At 35.3% G+C, this 21,814-nt stretch overlaps 2 protein-coding genes across 4 annotated transcripts; both read left to right on the top strand.

Annotated features, from left to right (window-relative positions):
• The first annotated feature begins 2,849 nt into the window (after nucleotides 1-2,849).
• LOC107765467 (subtilisin-like serine-protease S) lies at nucleotides 2,850-5,294 on the top strand. The gene is made up of 3 exons (XM_016584121.2): nucleotides 2,850-3,186; nucleotides 3,775-3,973; nucleotides 4,679-5,294. The coding sequence occupies exons 2-3, from the start codon at nucleotides 3,862-3,864 to the stop codon at nucleotides 5,245-5,247; spliced, it is 681 nt and encodes a 226-aa protein (XP_016439607.2). The 5' UTR covers nucleotides 2,850-3,186; nucleotides 3,775-3,861; the 3' UTR covers nucleotides 5,248-5,294.
• A 9,438-nt stretch (nucleotides 5,295-14,732) lies between these two features.
• Nucleotides 14,733-21,575, top strand: LOC107829325 (transcription initiation factor TFIID subunit 12). 3 transcript variants are annotated; one of them, XM_075229737.1, is made up of 9 exons: nucleotides 14,763-15,528; nucleotides 17,941-18,099; nucleotides 18,255-18,752; nucleotides 19,303-19,344; nucleotides 19,629-19,703; nucleotides 20,614-20,692; nucleotides 20,765-20,829; nucleotides 20,963-20,998; nucleotides 21,214-21,575. In XM_075229737.1, exons 1-9 carry the CDS (start codon nucleotides 14,950-14,952, stop codon nucleotides 21,340-21,342), a joined length of 1,662 nt encoding a protein of 553 aa, XP_075085838.1. In that variant the 5' UTR covers nucleotides 14,763-14,949; the 3' UTR covers nucleotides 21,343-21,575. The 3 variants fall into 3 exon arrangements, 2 of the variants coding, with proteins under 2 accessions (XP_016512283.1, XP_075085838.1); XM_016656797.2 differs by lacking the exon at nucleotides 19,303-19,344 and having other exon boundaries at nucleotides 14,733-15,528; XR_012698766.1 differs by lacking the exons at nucleotides 20,765-20,829; nucleotides 20,963-20,998; nucleotides 21,214-21,575 and having other exon boundaries at nucleotides 14,761-15,528; nucleotides 19,303-19,405; nucleotides 20,614-20,660.
• The last annotated feature ends 239 nt before the right edge of the window (nucleotides 21,576-21,814 follow it).

The following is a 21,814-nucleotide window of genomic DNA, read 5'->3' as shown; positions in this document are numbered from 1 at the left end:
GACCGCATAAGACCGGCCCACTTAGAACCGGGCCCGCAAAGCTCACTTAGGACCGGGCCCGACCCACTTGCCACCCCTACTTGGACCTGTGCCATCACGATGGAGGGGTGGATGTTGGGATCACGATGTTCGATGCCCTCGGTAAGAAATTAATACTGTCTTTTTTTAATATTGTTTGTCTTTTAAGATTTTCGTGCACTATCTTATAAGTATTTAATAGCTTTAATAATATAAGATTATTTGTCTAAACTATCCCTTATCTCTTTTAAACATCTAACTTAATATTTATATACCAATTGGAGCAGTAAGTGTGAATTTCCACACCTTATGTGTCTAAAATGTCATGTTTTAAAATAAATTTAGTTTGCCAAAACGACTAATATTAAGACATGATGAAGTACCATTTTTAACGTGTCTTTAAAAAGTGAAAGATGTTTAATAATATAATATACATAGAGTGTGTGTATGTGTGTGTATGATTAGGGGCGAAGTTATGTGAGGTCAATTGAACACACTTTGTCGAAAAATTATATTGTGTATAGGGTAAAGTATTAGTACTTAGTATTAATCAAACAATAGATTTTCAACACCCTTAATTATATAGCACACGAGCAAAGAGTGTTCAAAATATTGAATTTTATGGCTTCGCGAGTATATGTAATTCATGCTATATTTTAAACTACTTAAGAAGTTTAATCCTCATATTTTATACTACACCAAAAGGAACTTATATTCCTATTTCATTTGTGTATGCAGTAAAATTATTGGTGCCCGTTATTATTATCAAGGATTTGAGAAGGAGCAAGGCCACCCTATAAGTTCATTAAATCATCGATATTACATGTCTGCCCGTGATGATTTTGGTCACGGTACACACACGGCGTCTACCGCCGTGGGAGTACCGGTTTCGCTCGATGACGGCAGCGGCGACACAATGAGAGGGGGAGCTCCAAAAGCAAGATTAGCTATTTACAAAGCATGTTGGCTCAACCGGGTGCACTTGTTCTGATTTACTCAAAGCTTTTGACGACGCGATTTATGATGGTGTAGATGTCATATCAATTTCACTCGGTAATATTGTCACGGATGGTCATCCAACTTTTCTTCAGGACTGTAACGCCATCGCGGTATTGCACGCGTTCCAAAACGGCGTCGTGGTCTCATCTGCAGCTGATAGAGAGTATGTATCTAAATCTTGATGGTAAGTCAATGACCCGCTCATTTCTTGAACTCGGCTCATTTTGACATAACTCATCTCAGTGTATTTAAAATTAGACTAATTTTTAGTTCAAATTGATCGATGAGTAACTTTGCCAGAATATCTTAAATTTTTTTTGTTTTATTTGATATGTTATAGATAACCATAACAAAACAAACATATTAATTAAAGCTTGTTTAGAGTTGGAGGGATTAGGCTATGCCAAATTTTACCCCTTTTTGACCCAACCCGTCTCAGCCCGCCGCCCACTTAAGCCATTTTGACCCGTCCAATATCAGCCAACCAACCCCCCCCCCCCCCAAAAAAAAAAATTGACACCCATAGATGGGGCTATAAAATATATTTCCCCGTTTTCAATTAATGTGATGTAGTCTGCCTCAAAATGGAGTTTAAGAAAGACATTTTAAAACTTATGATGTAAATATACTGGTATAATATTTGTGTGCCTATAACACTTCTAAGACTTTAGTCTTAAACCTATCATAATATTTGTGGGACATCTTCTGACTTTAATAGACAGATCAATGTTAACTTATGCCATAGGGAATGGAAATTAAATTTTTTTCTCCTTTCGATTTTTCTTTTCTTCATTTTGAATTATTTTTTTGTCGACTTGAATTTTAGGGTTTTGCACGCAATATTAATCAGATGACTGGTTATGCAAACCTTGTTGTTGCAAAAGATGCAGCAATTGGTAATGCCTATATTGACAGAGCAAGGTAATTAACTTTATTTTTTTGATATGTTAAATATTTACACCGAGAACACAGGTGAAAACAGTCCTTCTCCTGACCCTGCGGTGAACGCGAGATGCTTTGTGCACTGGGTTGCTCCTTTTTATGTTAAATATTTACACCGTGAACGTAACCCTTCTCCTAACTCTCTGTGAACACGGAATACTTCGTGCACCGAGCTGCTCCTTTTTATGTTAAATACTTACACTGCATGGTATTCTTTCTAATAACTAATTCTTTTTAATATTTTTTTCTAGCTCTTGCAATGATGCTGATTCATTGGATTATAATTTGATTTATGGTAAGATTGTGGTTTGCACAACAACGGATATTCATGATATTTGGGGCAGTTCAAAGTATGATAAAGCAGTAAATGTACGCAAAAAAGGGGGGAGTTGGTGTTATAGTTATTGATGGAGCTGGTACTAAGGAAATTGGTTTGTCTTATGATATTCCTTTGGCTACAATTACTCCCTCAGAAGGTGAAAAGCTTTTTGCATACATGAAATCATCAAAGTAAGTCATATAACACTAAAATCTTTCATTTTAATTTACATTATTCTTTGCTTTTTAAACATATATTAAAATCTTGAACACCCTTCGCCATGTAGCCACATAGGCTCAGAGGTGGACCTACCTTAGGGTAGGGAGTCACCAGTCCCCGGATAATTTTGGCAAAAATACGTGTATCTATATATATATATATATATATATATCTTAAATAATATGTATATATTTTGATTCACCCTAAGATTCAAAGCTTAGGCAACTGTGTTGGCCGATTTGGGAGGGGGAAAGGGAGACAACTTGACTTTTAATGCGTTGTCTAAGTTTGATTCTCACTCCAGCATTTACTTAAATTTTATTCGATAGTAGTGTTCCTGCCATTTTCATATACAGGGTCCGCCTATGCATAGGCTCAAGGGTAATTAGTTGAACATCATGTATAGACATAGGTCAAATATTATTTTTTACGCATATATATTAAAATTCCGAGTGTTCCTTAAATATCCTTAGCGAAATTGCTGACTTCACCAATCATTTCAGAGTCGCTAAGAATTATCACATAACTAACTTATTAGTGGTTTGAATTTATGATATGTTTTTGAATGTATACACAGTCGACCTTTTGCTATCATTTTAAGAACATCAGTTCAACAGCCTACACAACATGAGCCTACTGTGGCATATTTCTCTTCAAGAGGACCTGGCAGTGCCCCTGGCATCATTAAGGTACTCTTTTTTCTTTTAAATATTCATTTATTTTTCTTAAAAAATATTTTATACCAGGATCGGACCTAGTAGATCATATATTTGTATTAGAAAATTTATTATATACGTATAAATGTTTAATTGCGTACTCAGTTACTTAAACGAGCGATGGATTTGCTGGCAAGTTCAAAACTCATAAACTTCAAATTCTGACTCCGCCTCTGTTTGCGGAGGTGTATCTAGGTTAAGGGGCATGAGTTCACGTGAACCAATACTCTTCTCCCTGAACCATGTATAACAATGTTATATTGCTTCAAAATTACTTAAATATAGATATATATGTGAAAATGCCACTCTAAACGATCTTGTTTTCTGCATGGAGTATAGATATATATGTGAAAATTACTAAAATTTCAAAAAGAATATAATTTTGAACCTGTAATTTTAAAAGTGTAGTGAGTTTATGATAAAAGACTAAAGTTAAACCCGTGAAGTGTAAATTCTAGATCCACCTCTTTATAACAATGCACCCATCCTTTTGAAATCCTGAATCCGCCTCTGTCTGTTTGTATTAACGTAAATCAAGTGCTGACACTAGTTTGGTTATAGCCTGATTTAGCAGCACCAGGAAGAAACATTTTAGCAGCTTGGCCTCCTTTTGAAAAGGCGAGAGCAGACTCGATATTCTACGATATAATGTCAGGAACTTCAATGGCAACCCCTCTTGTTACTGGTGTGGCTGCACTTCTAAAAGCTCTTTATCCTCATTGGAGTCCAGCTGAAATAAAATCTGCATTGATGACAACAGGTATGTATTCTTTACTAATGCTAAAAAACAAGCTCATAGGCGGCTCGAATTCAGATTAATCGGGCTCGTAAGTTTAGGATTCCTAAAAAAAAGTATTTGACAGACTAAACTTGATTTTTTGAGTTCAACCATCCGATATCGCTTTTGGCATGAGATGAGTTTTAATGGAGCAACACGGTCAATGAGGATTCATATGATCAATTCTAACTTGTTTGGGACTAACGCATAGTTATTAGGGAAATATACATCTCCAAAATAATAGCTGGCAAATGTATATTTTGATATATTTAATGTATAATATACATATAATATACGTATTTTATACATAATAAGTGTATTTTTCTAACATTTGGATAGCGGCTGTAATTATTTTTAGCTAATTGACCTAATGTGTTAAAGCCCTTGTTATTGTTGTTGTAACCATCCGAAATTCGAAGCTCACTGGCCGACTAATCTGAATTGACGCCATGTAGGCCCACTATGGGAGCAAAGCGCACCCTACCAAAAAGTTTTTCATTCCATAACTTAAATCCGAGACCTTTTGTTAACGGTAGAGGGATCTCAACCATCCCATTGAACCCTTTTCATAATGCAATAACTTGTTTGTTATACTTAAACAATTACTTGAAATTCTTTTTCTTGATTTAGAAATTCTAAGGTTGGTGTCTCATATTTGATCTTAACAATATGGTTTGTTTTATGCAGCTTATAACTTGGACAATTCTAAGAAGCCAATACAAACAGATTCAGGGAATGTTATTGCAACACCTTATGACATTGGTTCAGGTTTATTGAACCCAAATGCTGCACTAAATCCAGGCCTGGTTTATGATTTCGACATGGAAGATATAGTTTCCTATCTATGTTCTAGTGCTGTTGGAATCACTCAAAGAACTTTACAAGGTTTATTGGGATATCAAATTGAGTGCTCTAATAATAGTCAGCTTCCACATTACGATCTTAACTACCCCTTGATCGAAGTTTCAAATTTGAGAAATAAGACGATATCAGTTTATCGTACAGTCACTTATCGAGGAAAATATGGCGATCCTACTGATTTCCAAGTTGAGATAGAAAATCCTAAAGGAGTTTCAATACAAGTGAAGCCGAGTACCCTAAGCTTTCAACGCGATGGAAGTAAAGCAACATTTCGAGTGGATATCACTCCTTTGCAACCATTAAACAAAGATGTTTTTGGAAGCTATACTTGGTTTAATAATGTTCATAGGGTTAGAAGTCCTGTTGCTGTACAAACTCAGAATACACACTTCTGAAAATTTATTTTTTTAGCAGTTCAGGGTTAATAGGATTATAGTCTTGGTTCTTAGTATATACCATATCAAGAATGTAGTTTAGAATACTTTACACACTGTTTCTGATTAATTCCAACTTTGGATTCAGTTTCTCCTTTGTCTTTCATTGAGATCATCTTTGTCGAGCATTTTTCCTTCCCTTACCGGTTGCACTAGTATTATTCTCGTATGTTCTTATTCTTAGATCTCTATCACTACATGATATTTTTACTGCTTTAGTTTTCTATTATCTTGATGCTATTACTACTTTTTTCATGACTTCTTCACTACTATACACTACAAGAAAGTTTGGATACGGCGATATTTTTTAAACGTCATTTTAAATCACATAAATATCACAAAATGAATTGCCGACATTTATTTGACACTTAAATCAAATTTCGTAAATTTCAAAGTCGGGAATTTTCCGACATTTACATTAATATCGGCAAATAAATAGTGACATTTATTTAAGACACTTACAAATGTCACAAACTTTGAGTTTTAACTCATTCTAGTTGCGACATATAAAAAAACATATCGGCAAATCATACCCATCCTTGCTACACATATATAAAAACGTCAGGAAATTACCTCCAATTAATCAATAGCTTTTTTTCTTCCTTTTAGATGTTAAAAATAATAATAAATTCTAATCTTATACCATAATCATTCATATAATTTTGATCCCACGAGTCATACACCAGAAAAGAATTTTGTATAAAAACAAAAGAGTCACATACATACTTTATTTTTAAAAATCTCATAACACCATTAAATAATGTTTCTCAAGCAATACAACATTTTCTCCTAATGCAGCTTTAGAACAAGCTGAGAACGCTAACTATAAAAAATTCCAATGCAGACTACAAAAACACTGATCACATTGTTGGTCGCTTGGTGAGCCTTCATACAAAGCGGCAACTGGAATCTCTATAGCCATACCCTTTTCCCAAAGGAAATTTCTCTTTTTGATTCTACTTTTTGCATATCAACTTCTGATGAAAATGAGAAAGAGACCCCTGACAGCAAACTAAAAAGTTAGCAGGCTACCTCTAAAGAAATTATATCGCAAATGGTATCACATGCAATGTTACAATTTTGTGTAGCTTAAGAGCTTCCATCATAAACGCAAAAAGGAAAAAAATGAGTGAGAAACTTACTAATCGAAAAGAAGGGAGGGGGGAGGGTGGAATGAAATTCAACTTTTCCAGAATAAACGAGCCACAAATGTGTACCTATTCCATAAAGTTAGAATATGGCAAATTAAAGATGCTCGAACACATATTTGTTTAGTAAAAATAAATGCAACAGCAAGGAAAAATTCTCTTTGTCAAGTTCTGCATGTACACCAAACATTTTTTGATTCTATAGTACTGATGATGGTTATTGAATAACTGGAAATTTAGTTGTCAAGTCAGAGGAGTGTTTGTGTAGCAGGTTTTAGAATTTTCATTTTCAAAAATACATTTCAGAGATTGTATGATATTCAGCTAATATGCATCATACATTGATAACTTTTCACAAGTGAACCACAAGAATTTTGTTAATCTAATTGAATTGTGAAGGTAATGAACCTTTGACATGGATGAGAACTTTGAGTATGCTCCTAAGTGTCACGACCCAGAATAAGACTAGTCGTGATGGCACCTAACCCACCCGCTAGGTAAGCCACTTAACCACTAACCAAATTCCAATAATAATTGATAAAGCAATTAAGTACTGAAATATCTTAATCTTATACATTCCCCAAGAATTGGTAGTACAAATCATGAGCTTCTAATAATAGAATTTACAAAATTGGTATGAAATAATACATCATCTGTTCGAAATGTACATGAACAGATTGTTATAAATCTAATGTTACCATGAACAAGAGGCAGCTACAACCGGAATGCAGGTACATCATCATATCCAACTCCCATCGAACACAGCAACATCAGCAGCCAACATCTGCACGCAAGATGCAGAAGTGTAGTATGAGTACAACCGACCCCATGTACTCAATAAGTAACAAAACTAACCTTAGGTTGAAAGTAGTGACGAGCTTTTACCAAGGTCGGGTCCAAAACGAATAGTCCACAACAGTCCATAACAACGTAAAGCAAATAATAGTTCATCCTTTCAAGTACATCAATGAAAACCCAAATCGTTTACCGAAACTGCCAAAAATATGAATAAGTTTGAAAACAATAATTTTTCCAAAATCCTTTCAATAATAAATGAGATGTTTCATTTTCTTTCCAAATAACCCATGTAAAAACAAATGCATCACTATGCCTATCTATCAACATGTGTGAGAAATAATAAATGATGTGATACTGTACAGCATGAGGAAAATACATCTCTATGCCCGTATGTCTTGTGCGCATGTCAATGCGATGCAACTCAGTGATAAAATCATATGCATACTCTTAGAGTATCATTTTACTCAGTCCTCCCAGTTACTCAGTCCTCCCAATCGCTCGGCACTCGGCACTCGCACTCAGTAGGTACCTGCACTCACTGGGGGTGTGTACAGACTCCGGAGGGGCTTTTTCAGCCCAAGCGCTATAATCTGCACGGACAACTCACGTGCTGCACGGATAACTCACGTGCTATAATAATATCTGGATCCGCACGGACAACTCACGTGCTATAATAAGCCAATCTGGCATGTTGCGGCGTGCAGCCCGATCCCATAATTATCCTCACAATCCGGCCCTCGACCTCACTCAGTCATCAATCTCTCCAGTCTTTCGGGCTCACAATGTCATGATTCAGTTTATGATTAATTCCAACTTTGGATTCAGTTTCTACTTTGTCTTTCATTGAGATCATCTTTGTTGAGTATTTTTCGTTCCCTTAATGGTAGCACTAGTATTATTCTCGTATTTTCTTATTCTTAGATCTCTATTATTACATGATATCTTTCCTGCTTTAGTTTTCATATTATCTTGATGTTATTATTGCTTCTAATTTTTTCATGACTTCTTCACTACTATAGTTTCTTTCCTATGTTGTTATTACTGATCTAATTGTCAATGAAGTAAGTGCAATTTTTATAGATCAAAGTTCAAATCTTAAGAGAAATAAAATTATTAGTGATTTCTTCTCATTTATTTAGTTGTACTATAATATTTGATGCTTGTGCTGGCAATAGATTATTCGCCTTACTGCGCAACGGGTGTCTTAATGTACTAAGTAAGGCAATTTTTTCTAAAGCGGCATTCTCCCTTCAATCTATCTTTAATTGAATTATGGAACTTTCTTCCCGAGCAACGAAACTCAAGAGTCAATTATTAGCAACTTTTACACCAATTTTTAAGTGGATGAGATCGGTCAAGTGGTATTAGTTAGAGATTGGGATTGCACGTATTTATGAATTGAACAAGATTCAAGCTAGGTAAATAGTTGAATTTGCCGACGATGTGAAAAGAATAGCCTTGAATGTTGAGAATGAGAATGTAGGAACTTGTCCTGGCAATAGATAACAGAATTCGATGGAATAATTCAAATATTTGTGTTGATGGAAAGTAACAAGATTCAATTTTTCCGACTCCTTAATCGCAATATTTGCTCACTCGGGCACTGATATCATTATAAAAATAGTAAATAAGTCAAGACTTACAGCTTGTTTGGATGGTTGTTACCCATTGTATCGTATTGTATTATTATTTCAAAATAATATTTTTTTTGATTGTTTATTTAAAATTGATTATATTGCATTATTGTTAAATCCATTATTTCGAAACAACGAAAGGGCCCATTTTTTGAAACAATCAAATCGGTGTGGTGGGATTGTTTCATACTCTTCTTTTCAATTATGCCCTTACTTATTATTCTATAATTATATTTTTGCCCTTTATCCTATTTTATACTTACTCCACCCAAATATATATTTGTCGTTCTCATTCCAAGTTGTGGTTCGTTCTTAACCTTGGAAGCAATTAAAATACCGTCAGTGATTTGCAAATATCTATCACATGTTAGTTCTCAAACTATTTTTCTCTATTAGGGCTCACATTATATTTCTACGTTCATATACAAATTTATTTTTGTTGTTCATGTCTCCGAACTGTTTATGCTATAATTAAAATTTATGTTGATCACAATTTATTTATTGATTTTTTTGTGCTCAGCCATATGTCAAACTGGCTTATAGCAAGCCTTCGCAATTGGCACATAAATATACTTGTCCGTTGGATACCATTTTAAGAAAAATAACTATCTGTTATAAAATAAAAGTAACTTAGTAAAACATGAATAAGACATGTTATGAAATAAAAGTAATTTAGTAAAACATGAACAAGAAATGGAGATAGAGAGAAGAAAGAGATTTTCTTCTTCAATTATGTGTATTTTCCTATCTATTACAAGGCCTTTATATAGGCATGAAAAGTGAAGAAAAATATGTCATTGAATATGTCATTAAGCATTTGAGAAGATCATGGAGGAAGAGTAGACATCCACCATAATTTGATTTTTCTTATAACACTCCCCCTTGGATGTCCATAGATAATGTGCCTCGTTAAAACCTTATTAGGAAAAAATTCTATGGAAAAAAAATCCTAGTGAAGGAAAAAGAGTATACATATTTAGAAATACGCCTTTTGGTTGCCTCATTAAAAACCTTGCAAGGAAAACCTAGTGGGACAAAACCTTGTAAGAAAAAAAGAGTACAACGCGTATTAACTCCCCCTGATGAGAGCATCAATTCACATCCTTGAGCCTTCGCATCCCAATCTTGTACACTAGTTTCTTGAAGGTTGACGTCGGTAGAGATTTGGTGAACAAATCAGCTATATTATCACTTGAACGGATCTGTTGCACATTGATATCACCATTCTTTTGAAGATCATGTGTGAAAAATAACTTTGGTAAAATGTGCTTTGTCCTATCCCCTTTTATGAATCCTCCCTTCAACTGGGTTATGCATACTGCATTGTCTTCATACAAAATTGTGGGTAGTTTGTCATACTTCAAACCACATTTGTCTCGAATAAGGTGTATTATAGACCTCAACCATACACATTATCGACTTGCTTCATGAATAGCAATTATCTCAGCATGATTAGATAAAGTAGCCACGATTGATTGCTTAGTCGATTGCCAAGATATGGCAGTGCCTCCATATGTAAACACATAGCCTGTTTGAGATCGAACTTTTTGTGGGTCATATAAATACCCAGCATCGGCATAATCAACAAGATAAGGATTGCAATCATTACCATAAAATAATCCCATATCGGTAGTCTCCTTTAGATACCGCAATATGTGTTTGACTCCATTCCAATGTCTCCTTGTAGGAGCAGAGCTATAACTTGTTAAGACATTAACTGAAAAAGTTATGTCAGACCTTGTAATGTTAGAAAGATACATTAGTGCACCAATTGTACTAAGATATGGTACGTCGGGACCAAGAAGCTCTTCATTATTTTCATGAGGTCGGAATGGATGTGCTTTATCCATATAAAATCGCTTTAAAATCATTTTAGTGTATGCTGATTGATGGACAAAAATTTCATCTTTCATATACTCAATTTGTAGACCAAGATAAAATTTTATCTTTCCAAAATCTTTTATTTTAAATTCTTTCTTTAAATAGTCTACTATTTTAGGAAGCTCTACTTCTTTAGGAAGTTCCCTAGGAGTTCCAATGATATTTAAATCATCAGCATACACAGTGATTATAACAAATTTAGATCCAGATCTTTTTATAAAGACATAAGGATAAATTGAATCATTCTTGTACCCTTCTTTCAACATGTACTCACTCAGGCGATTATACCACATGCGCCCTGATTGCTTCAATCCGTATAAGGATTTTTGAAGCTTTATTTAATAAATTTCTTGAAAACCTTAATATGTTTCAGAACAATTTAAATCCTTCAATGATTTTCATTATACGCATATCACGTTTTTCTTGTATTGCCAGATTAAAACCTGAAATGGCGACATCCACCACAGGAGAACATGTCTCTATATAATCAATGCCAGGATATTTACAAATCTTCTTGTAACACAAGTCGTCTTTATGTCTATCGACTTGACCTTTTTTTTTTCGCACAAGAACACATTTATACCGTCACTGACTTTATACTTTCAGGTGTTGGGACTATCCGTCCAACTTTATATTTTTCATGTGAAATTAATTTTCATTGCGTATTTTTCATTTGGCCAATCATTTATCTGTCCAAATTTCATGACAGATTTGAGCTCAAGATCCTCGTCAATATTAATAATATTGAGCGCTACATTATATTAACAATATCGTCGACGATCATTTTATATCGGTTCTACTATTACCCAATAAAGACATAACTTATTGAGATCTCTTTATCTTATTATTTTCTAGTACCTGAGCCTCTCCCGTGAGGTCTTATGAAGTGTTATGTCGTGGTACTCTTCTAGAGCACTTGCCTCCTTATTATGACCATCCTGAACATTTGTTCTTCTCCTTCTTCAAGGAGTTTTATCTTTGGAACCGATTAGTCTATTATGTTTTATGCATGCCATGGACTCTATTCATTATGAACTTTATTTTATTTGGAGCATTAGCAGCTGAATATGACATTTAGCTTTGGGTCAGCAAATACGCCTGACAATATTTTGCAAATGAACTATCACTTGAACTTCAAGTTCACATTTTCTCGTACGAGGATCTCGATGTACTCATAATAATTCATTACATGCATTACTTTTTCAGCTGCCCATTTTCTCCCCCTATTGTTGGGATCACCAACACATATCCCTAGCCTTATTTGGGGATCCATCTTTGTGCATTGTGGTGAAATAATTAAATCATATAGCACATTCATATTTCTAGATGGAAATTATTTGGTTCCTGACCCTGAACCGATTGTGATAGGGAGAACTTATCATAACTTGGCTAGATGCATACAAGTGCTGTTGTATATTAAATAATACATCACATACCAAATTTTATTTTGGCAATTTTGTTCTCATAACCAATGGTTTAGATATAATTGGAGGCATACAATTTCTGCTAAACCAACTTGGATTTAAACCAGTATTATCAAGGTAAATCATCATAATTTATATTCTGGAACTGTGCTCTAATAATTTGAGCAATCAATCTTGCAAAAGCCAAGCTACAAGTTGATAACAAATGCACATGTGACCATAGAATAGATGCATCTATTAAAATCATATAATAGTAAACAGTCCACATGGAAGGTGACTGGGCCCATATATTTATCACCTTTTATTCGTTCCAGAAATCAAGGGATTCAATCCCAACCTTAACTGGTATATCATGAGAATAAGCAGCACAAAAGAATTCTTGAAGAATCTTATATTTCTTCAATATATGCCAATGTAATTCTCAATTAATTTTTTCGCATCATAATTGAACTGAGATGGTCAACCGGTCATGCCAACTAATATTTATTTCAGTAAACCTCTAGTTTACTTGTGGCTTGTTCACTTATACTTGTATAGTACAAATAGAAGAAAAGTCAGGTAACCTTTTATATTTACTCGGTATGATTATAGTAATATAAAGATATTCAATCTTCTTTTCATTTATAGTCTCAATATGCCAACCACTTTGGCTAATCTATTTGTAAATCAAAATATTTCTTTTGAGACTTACTATAATATTAATGTCATGAACAATTTCATTCATCCGGGTAGTAACAAATTAGTTCTTTCAGAGCTCTTAACTGCTTTTGTATTACAAGATCTTTTGTCACACCATCCATATAATGAATGTCTCCTTTCACAAAGAGAATCATATCATAATAATTGTCATGTTCAAAATCATCACAAGCAAAATAATTTATTGCTTTAATTTTGCTTTTAATAACTTTTATAAGGCATGATAAAATATTTTTGGCGTATCACATGCATGCGACCAATGATATATTCATATAACTACACAATAATATTCATTATCTTTCTTTGTCTCAAACCTCCCTTAGAGGTGAGTTGTAGTATTTATCCAACTATGCACAAGTACATTATTATGCATAATCTTTATCATATATATATATTTTCACATTCACTTTCAGGAATGAGTATGCAATCTCAATGTTTATCACAAGTCACATTCTCTTCAAAGAATTTCTCCCTTTTTATAATTACCATAGTGATAACTATTATTATTTTGGCCTTTCGCACGCCCACATTCATTGGTCAACCACTTGTCTTTATTTAGACTTATCATGCACTGCTATCACATTCATTCAAGAATGGAGCAAATCAAGTGGGACAAGCTTCATGCTTTTTCATGAAAATTACATTATTTTTTCTTTAGTTATTATTATTATTATCAATATGGTGCATTAGGACTCAAACCCAATGCCTTACCCATATAAAGGCATGCTAGGCCATAATGCGTTGGAACTTGAATCCAACGTCTTTTCATCAACATAGTGCGTTGGGACTTGAATCCATCGTCTTACCCTCAATCTTTGGCATAATAGGCAAAAATTCACTAGGACTCGCACTCGAGCCTTTAAAATATTATTACTTCATAGTTATAGGCATAAGTAAATTAACTTTCAAGAAGACATATATAACTATTTCAATCTTGATACAGTTCATCTGCAACAAAAATGCTAGTTAGAATATATGCCAATTTTGCTTTCAATGAAATACATCATGTTATGGTAAAAATATTATTACTAAATTACCTTAATAATTATCTATCATAGTATGTAAAAGGTTAGAACATATATATACATTGGAATATTATCTTTGTCCTATAAGAGATGTAGCAAATAAAGACATACCTTTCCAGTTCTTTATTTCACTGGATACAATTGAAAAAAAATATTTTTACTAAACACTGCACATAAAGTTAATGCAAAGATATGAAAGTATGAATGAGTTTAAATGGATGTAAAACTTATCTCTGTATTATCATCCAAGACATTTTTTATTGTACTTGATCTCATTGTTTGCTTATAATTTACATAGTCTTGACGTAGAAGATCATGAAATGAGCAATTCGTGCTGATAACGTGTTATAAAATAAAAGCAACTTAGTAAAACATGAATAAAACATGTTATGAAATAAAAGCAATTTAGTAAAACATGAACAAGAAATGGAGATAGAGAGAAGAAAGAGATTTTCTTCTTCAATTGTGTGTATTTTCCTATTTATTACAAGGCCTTTATATAGGCATGAAAAGTGAAGAAAAATATGTCATTGAATATGTCATTAAGCATAGAAATATGTCATTAAGCATTTGAGAATTATGGAGGAAAAGTATACATCCACCATAATTTAATTTTTCTTATAACACTATCTTTATATTGTGGCTCGTGCATATATTGGCATGTTTATTGTTTTAGTACTTCTAGTAAGTAACCCGTGTTAAGTACATGATGTTAAACATGAAGTATGAGGCTGCCTTTAGCTAATACTGTTTAATCTAAGGAATATTTTTTTTAATATTTAAAATAACTAAGAATATTTTAGTAAACTATCGGTTACATTACAATCTATTTTCTCTAGCAATTGAAACATAATTTTAACCATCTCGCGGTTTAAATCGAACTCCTACAACATTTGGCACTGAGTACTCAGCTTCAAGTCCTAACTCCTAAGCCAACTTCTCATCTCAGCTTGAATAAGTGAGATTAAATTGTAAACATTATATTATCAGCCTAATCATTTATATATAATCATTTCCCCTCTATTAATCATAGGAAATCAAGAAATTATTCATTCCAATGGAGCAAACTCAACCACCGCCGACACCGCCGCCGTCGACGTCCACTTCACAGCCAACTGAACAACAACAGCTTCCACCACCATCTCCGCCTCCACCACCTTCCTCCTCCGCCGCCGCAACCAGTCAACTCCCGTCTACTACAACAACCACTACCTCAGTAGTACAATCACAACCACCACAAAACCTAAACCCTACCACCACCACTACCATCGCCGCCGCAGCTGCAGCCGCCACATCTACTCAACAGCAAAACCCTTTAACACCCACTTTACAAAATGCTCAAACAAGACAACCCTTTAACAGGCCATGGCAACAGCCTTCACCTTTTCAACACTTCTCTTTACCTCCTCCACCGCCGCCGCCGCCACCTCACTCATCATCATCTTCTTCGATTACTTCTTCGTCTTCTTCCCTTTCTATGCAAAACCCTAGAGGAGGTGGTGGAATGGCCATGGGAGTACCTGCTCATCACCCTCCTACCTCTTTCTCCTCATTGACTCCGCCGCCGCCTTCTTTTGGGCAGCAATTTGGTCGCAATTTGCCTGATTCTTCTGCCCCCAGCTCAACTGCCTCACAGGTATTATTCAATTTTCACTTTCTTATTATTCCTTTCGTTTCAATTTATGTGATATAGTTTGACTCCACTAAGAGTTTAAGAAAGAAAGTAAAACTTTTGAAATTTATTGTCTTGAACATGTATTAACATTTGTATGGCTATAAAAGCTTCTTATTAAAGTAAAATGGAAAGTTTAAACTTAAATTGTTAGTCTATATAGAAACGTGTCATGCTTTCTGGAACGGACTAATAATGAAATAGTGTCGTGTAAATTGGGTGCATCCTTTTCCTATGTGAATGCAATTGCAATTAATTTTTTTGCGTATTAGATGTTTTAGTTCCTGCAAAAGCAACAAGTTTGCAATTGCAGCCTAATTTATAAACTAATCCACTAGGAGTAGGTCCTGAAGATCATTCGTGATATTTAAACAAGAGAAGCTAAGCAGTAAAATTACTGAAAAAAGATTAGAGGAGCATCCAAGCCTGTGGCTTAGGGGTAGATAAAGAGAAATGAAGACCATGAAAGTTCAAAGTTTAAATCCCATCAATCAAAGGCAAAAAAGCTGCACAAATTTATTCGATGAGATGCGTGCAAACTGGTCCGAACACCACCTTACAAAAAATTAAGATAAGTACCATGCTACGTCTAGAGTTCAAACAATTTGCTATAACCATATTAAATTCACATTATTGGGTAATATGAGAATCAAATTTGAGACTTTAACATGTGAAGGTGTAAGGGCTGATGTAGTCAAAAGGATCCGGGCACTGGATTGTGAATCCACCATGCAGGGTCCAGTCTTAGCCGTTCACTCACTTTTTATTGTGGAGACAATATAAAGTACTATCATTAGATGCGGAGGAAAGAGCCTAACATAACTAAGTTAAGAGATAATTGACTATGCCATGATGTTTGGGTCAAAAAAAATTGTTCCATACTGTTTAATATTTTAAGATAAACAAGAAGACATTAACATATTTTTTCCAATTCTACCCTTACTACTCCAAGAAGGCATACAATCATAATTACTTATTCTTTTAACGAAGAAATCATGCTAATTTAATTGAATACCCCTAATGAATAATGCTATTAAACGATTTTTTAATGGGTATGTGAAAAATTCAAATGATAAACAAAAATGACCAGAGGAGTACTAAATAGTAAGACAAATAGATAACAATTCAGGATGCATGATTAAGTATTCTGAATCGCTGTTAAAACACCGGAACATAATTCATGAACTGTTAGGTGATTTTTGGATCTTGGTTATTCTGGTTTATGTGGTTGGGTCTATTTAATTGAATTATGAATATGGTTATTTGAGTTTGGTGTTTCGGTTGTGATGGGGTTGCATAAGAGATCAGCCCTTAGCCCGTTTTTGTTTTCGTTGGCGATGGATGCATTAACGCGACACATTCAAGGGGAAGTGCCGTAGTATATGTTATTTGCAGATGACATAGTTCAGATTGACGAGACTCGAGGAGGTGTAGCTGAGCAGGACCAAGACGGAGTACTTGGAGTGCAAGTTTAGCAAAGTTACCCAGGAAGCGGACATGGGTGTAAGGCTTGATACACAGGTCACCCCAGGAGAGAGAGTTTCAAGTACCTTGGATCTATAATACAAGTTAACTGGGAGATTGATGAGGATGTCACGCACCGTATCGGAGCAGGATGAATGAAGTGGAGGCTCGCTTCCGGTGTCTTATGTGATAAGAATGTGCCGCTGAGACTTAAAGGTAAGTTCTACAAGGTAGTAGTTAGACCAACTATGTTGTATGGAGTAGAGTGTTGGCTTGTCAAAAACTCCCATGTCCAGAATTAGAAGGTGCGAGAGGTTAGCCTTAGTGGGTATTAGGCGGGGTAGAGGTAGGCCTAAGAAGTCTTGGGGAGAGGTGATCAGGCAGGACATAGCGCAGCTGGAGCTGACTGAGGACATGCCCTAGATAGAAGGGTGCGGAGGTCGAACATTAGGGCAGAAGGATAGTAGGTAGTCGAATGTTTCTCTTTGTCTTACTTAGTTAGCTAGCATTAGTGTTAGTATGATATCCTTTTATTCATTGATTGATATTAGTACCTAGAATTTAACTGCTTTCTTGGCTTCGGTCTTAATTTTATCTTGTTGTTATTCCTACTTGTTGCTATTACTTTTTTCATCCGTTCTCCAGCCGAGGGTCTATCGGAAACGGGCTAGCCACGAAGGAATAGGTTTGAATGCTGATATATACCGTCTTTCAGAGGCTTTGCCCTTGCAGGGCAGGGGTAAGGTTGCGTACATCTTACCCTCCTCAATTCCCACTCGTGGGAAATTACTGGGCTTTTTGTTGTTGTTGAGTTGGGTGTTTCGGTACTTCATACTTTTGTGTGCATTTACGCCCCTGTGTTCTTGCTTTACATTCTGTATTGGATATTAACTGATTCTATATTGTCTGTAGGTGAGGCAGCCAGTACAAGGAATGCATGGGATGGGAATGATGGGATCACTTGGTTCAACGTCACCAATGCGGCCAGCAGGGGTTCCTCAGCAGCTGAGACCTGTCGCCTCTTCTCTTAGACCTCAGACGAGCATCAGTAGTCAGTCTGCTGCTACACAGGTTAGTATTTCCTTGCAAGATAGAAACATTTCTCTGTATGTCCTTTTCTACTATTTGGTTGTTTATGTTCAGATTGTGCTTGTAGATCATTATTCACATGGTTTTTGGCTGTAAATTATTGAGGTTTTCTGTTTCTTTTTTATTTACCATTGCAGAATTTTCAAGGCCATGGCATGTTGAGAGTTCAGTCAGTGGGATTACCTTCTTCCCAATTGCATACTATGTCTCAAAGTCCAAAAGCCCAGAATCAGCCGTGGTTATCTTCAGGAGCACAAGGAAAACCCCCTTTGCCAACACCATCACTAAGGCCTCAAATTAGCCCTCAGACTTTGCATCAAAGGTCCCATATTCTTTCGCAGCATCAGCATACTGTTACTACCTCATCCTCTGCCCAACAGTCACAGCTTTCAACCTCAAGTCAATCCCAAGATCATATGGGACAACAGATGCCCCCATCGAGGATCCCACAATCATTATCTAATCAGCCACTTGCCAGGGGGCAGGGATTGGGAGTACAGAGACCTTCATCTCATGCATTGATGCAATCTGCTACGGTCAAGCCAGGACCTCCTAGTAAGGTTACCACTTTAGAGACTGAGGAACCTTGTACTAGGATTCTAAGCAAGAGAAGCATCCAGGAGATTCTGGCCCAGGTTACTGTGGACATGCTAAACTCATTGTTTCTTCATTTTTGCACATTTTCCATGATCCACCTAATTTAAAGACTCCTTTTGTTTTGAAGTTATTCCTGTATATACTGATTTAATCTAAAGGAGAATATATGTTTAAAGCTTTACCATCTTCACTACATTGGCTCATAGCTGGATGGATCACTTCACAATAGTAATTCCTGCAAAGGATGAGGACCTTTCACCGCAAATTACTTCGCAGTTTTCTTGTTTTGTTTTCTTCTAATTAGTAGTTCTTGTTGCGAAGTCATGTGAGATAAATGGTTTTGAAATTTTTGTTGAAGTAAGATTATTAGAACTCCATATCAGTTGATAGGATGAGGTGCATTCTGTTGAGAATGCAGCAGTACTAGGTTCAGTGATTGGGAAGTTATAATTATTAACTAGATGATGTAGCTCCCGATAAAAAAGGATTGCACTTAAGTTACTTTTTCTTCATCTTATCCTTTAGTTTAAAATTAAGTCTTTATCTTTATAGTTAAAAATATGCTTTAGTTTACTTTTATCATTTTAGGTAGACGTGGAGTGGAGAATCCACAAGGGGCTTTTACCACAGGTGAAGGTTTTGGTACGAAGTTCTGTTTTGGCCTCATTTTTGCCAAAATAACCTCTTAAAGGTATAAGGTAGGGAGGAAAAGGAGTGAAATCTTATTGAATTTTGAGGTGTATAAATATAATAATAGTAGCCTTGTCATTCATAGTCAACTTGGAAAGTGAACAAAACCTCTCTTAGCATTGTGTCCTCTTTGTCTCTCCTGGTATTCGATTTTGGTATCAAGTATCTGTGTATTCTCTTTGCCTTTATGATGCGATTGCTTGACCTGCATCTCTCCTTGACAGATAGATCCATCAGAGAAATTGGATGCTGAAGTTGAAGACGTCCTTGTTGATATAGCAGAGGAATTTGTGGAATCTGTAAGTTCATGTTTTACTTGTTTCACACTGAAACATCACTTTCAATTTAAAATGTAACCTGACAATCTGATAGGTTAGGAGTTGTTATATTGTAGCTTACTCTTAGAAGAACTCTGGTGGGGTCGAGGTTTGGCCTTGCTTTGATATGATAAAGCTAGCTTTTTCGTTGTCATAGTTAATGCCATTACTTTTCAGTTTTACTATTCTGTTCTGCTTAATGTGGTAGACTCAGGGTTATTTATCTCAAAAATTAAAAAGAGAAATAGGGTAAGCTCAGGGGTATAGTGGTTTCATTTATAGCTTACGTCCTGGTAAGTACAAGAAAGGTTGAAATTGCTACTTGAATTTGTAAATACTACTATTTGTTTCCTAGATTAACTCAATAAATTCTAGGAAGTAGGAAATAAAATTTGCTCTTAGATCTGACTATTCTACATAAAGTTGTTTTCTACAATGAAACCAATGTTCTTAGTTTTAAGGTGAATTTTAAATCATGGTCCAATTTTCATTTAAGTTCTTGTTTTATTTATGATATGTCTCTTCCCATGCAGATCAGTGGCTTGTTATCACTTATCTCTTCCAATTGGATACTTTGATTTGTTTGAAATGTAACTTTATATAAATGTCAAGCGATTTAAAAGCTTTTTTTTCCTTTCAATTTAGCTATATTATATGTAATTCTATAAACCTAAAGAGTGTAGAGGAGGGGATGTTGAATATGGTGCAATCTCTCTTCAAATTAGCCCTTCCGTATTTGTCGGTTTCGGGTTAATTTATGCTTGAATCTCTTGTGGTGAATAAGTTGTTAATATCAAAGTCACCTGTGTAATCTTCAGGCAAATGAGAATTCTGTTTTGGCAGTGTGCTAATCATTTGTTCACTTGTACTTGACTACTTTGCTCTTGACCAGATTACCACATTTGGCTGTTCATTGGCGAAGCATCGAAAATCCAATACTTTGGAAGCAAAGGACATCCTTCTGCATCTTGGTAAGTTACCTTCTATTCCTGACTGGTCCAGCAATATGCAGTACCTAACCTATTATAGATTCTTTGGTTCAGAAAGGAATTGGAACATGACCCTCCCAGGTTTTAGTGGGGATGAGATCAGGACCTACAAGAAGCCGGTGAGTTCAATAACTCCTTTATTCTGAAAGCATCACTTCAAAATTAGATTTTTCCGAGAAGGTACTTTCTTGCGATATTATCTTTGATCGGATCTGTTATGGATATTTGATTGTTTCAATTGTGGTTTCTCAGTTTACAAGTGACATCCACAAGGAGAGAATTGCAGCGGTAAGTCAAATTGTTTGCTTCCCCTTGTTTGTCCCACAAAAAGTTCCGAAGTATGTTCATATCCCCAAACCGAAGTGAGGTGTTTGGGTGTGATTGGTTTTGTCTTTACATTTCTATTTCAAGGTGAGAAGATAATGTGACATATATAGGTCAATTGTTAAATGGTGTGGATTCTGGTTGCGCTATTGTTTGCTGACTGGTCGTCCTTTTGGCAGATAAAGAAATCTGGTCTAGTTGCCGAGATGACAAATGCAAAGGGCTCAGCACAAGCTGGTGGGGGTATGAAAGGCCATTTGGCAAAGGGTGCAGCTAATATTTTGGGTTCCCCTAATGCCAAGACATGAGAACTGACTGCATTAGAAGCAGGAGAATTTGATGTAATGAATTTATTACTGACTGCAATTGGGCTAAAGCCTTTTACTGCATGACATCTCAAAGTAAATATCCTAACATAGCATGGGTACTGACAAAAGCCTGAAAATCTACTAATAGGATGTTGGATATACAGTCAGATCTATCTATAACATATCTATATAACAGTCGTTCACTATAAAAGTCAAGTTTTTCTTGGAATTAATCTGTATGTTATGTTATAATAACACTTTACTATAGTAACCAAAAACGTTGTAAAGATGTTTGATTGTTGTAGAGATGTTCGACTGTATAAGTAAGTCTACACGTTTTAAAGTTGTGCTAGCTTAGAGGACTATCATTAGAGGGTTGTGTTGGTAGATAGGGTATTAGAGCCTCTCCGCATGCAGTCTTGGGTGATTGTGGGTCACAACCTCAATGTTTGATTGAGTTTAGCAAAACTAC

This window comes from Nicotiana tabacum, chromosome 2 (genome assembly GCF_000715075.1).
Source record: "Nicotiana tabacum cultivar K326 chromosome 2, ASM71507v2, whole genome shotgun sequence".
NCBI lineage: Eukaryota > Viridiplantae > Streptophyta > Magnoliopsida > Solanales > Solanaceae > Nicotiana > Nicotiana tabacum.
This window is presented reverse-complemented; position numbering and strand designations above follow the sequence as displayed.

What these genes read in the sequence shown, in the direction of transcription:
- LOC107765467 (XM_016584121.2), top strand. Translation starts at nt 3,862, where the DNA reads ATGTCAGGAACTTCAATGGCAACCCCTCTTGTTACTGGTGTGGCTGCA. An exon ending in ATCTGCATTGATGACAACAG is followed by an intron (nt 3,974 to 4,678) that starts GTATGTATTCTT and finishes TGTTTTATGCAG; the next exon opens with CTTATAACTTGGACAATTCT.
- LOC107829325 (XM_075229737.1), top strand. Translation starts at nt 14,950, where the DNA reads ATGGAGCAAACTCAACCACCGCCGACACCGCCGCCGTCGACGTCCACT. An exon ending in GTCAGTCTGCTGCTACACAG is followed by an intron (nt 18,100 to 18,254) that starts GTTAGTATTTCC and finishes TTACCATTGCAG; the next exon opens with AATTTTCAAGGCCATGGCAT. An exon ending in TCAGGACCTACAAGAAGCCG is followed by an intron (nt 20,830 to 20,962) that starts GTGAGTTCAATA and finishes GTGGTTTCTCAG; the next exon opens with TTTACAAGTGACATCCACAA.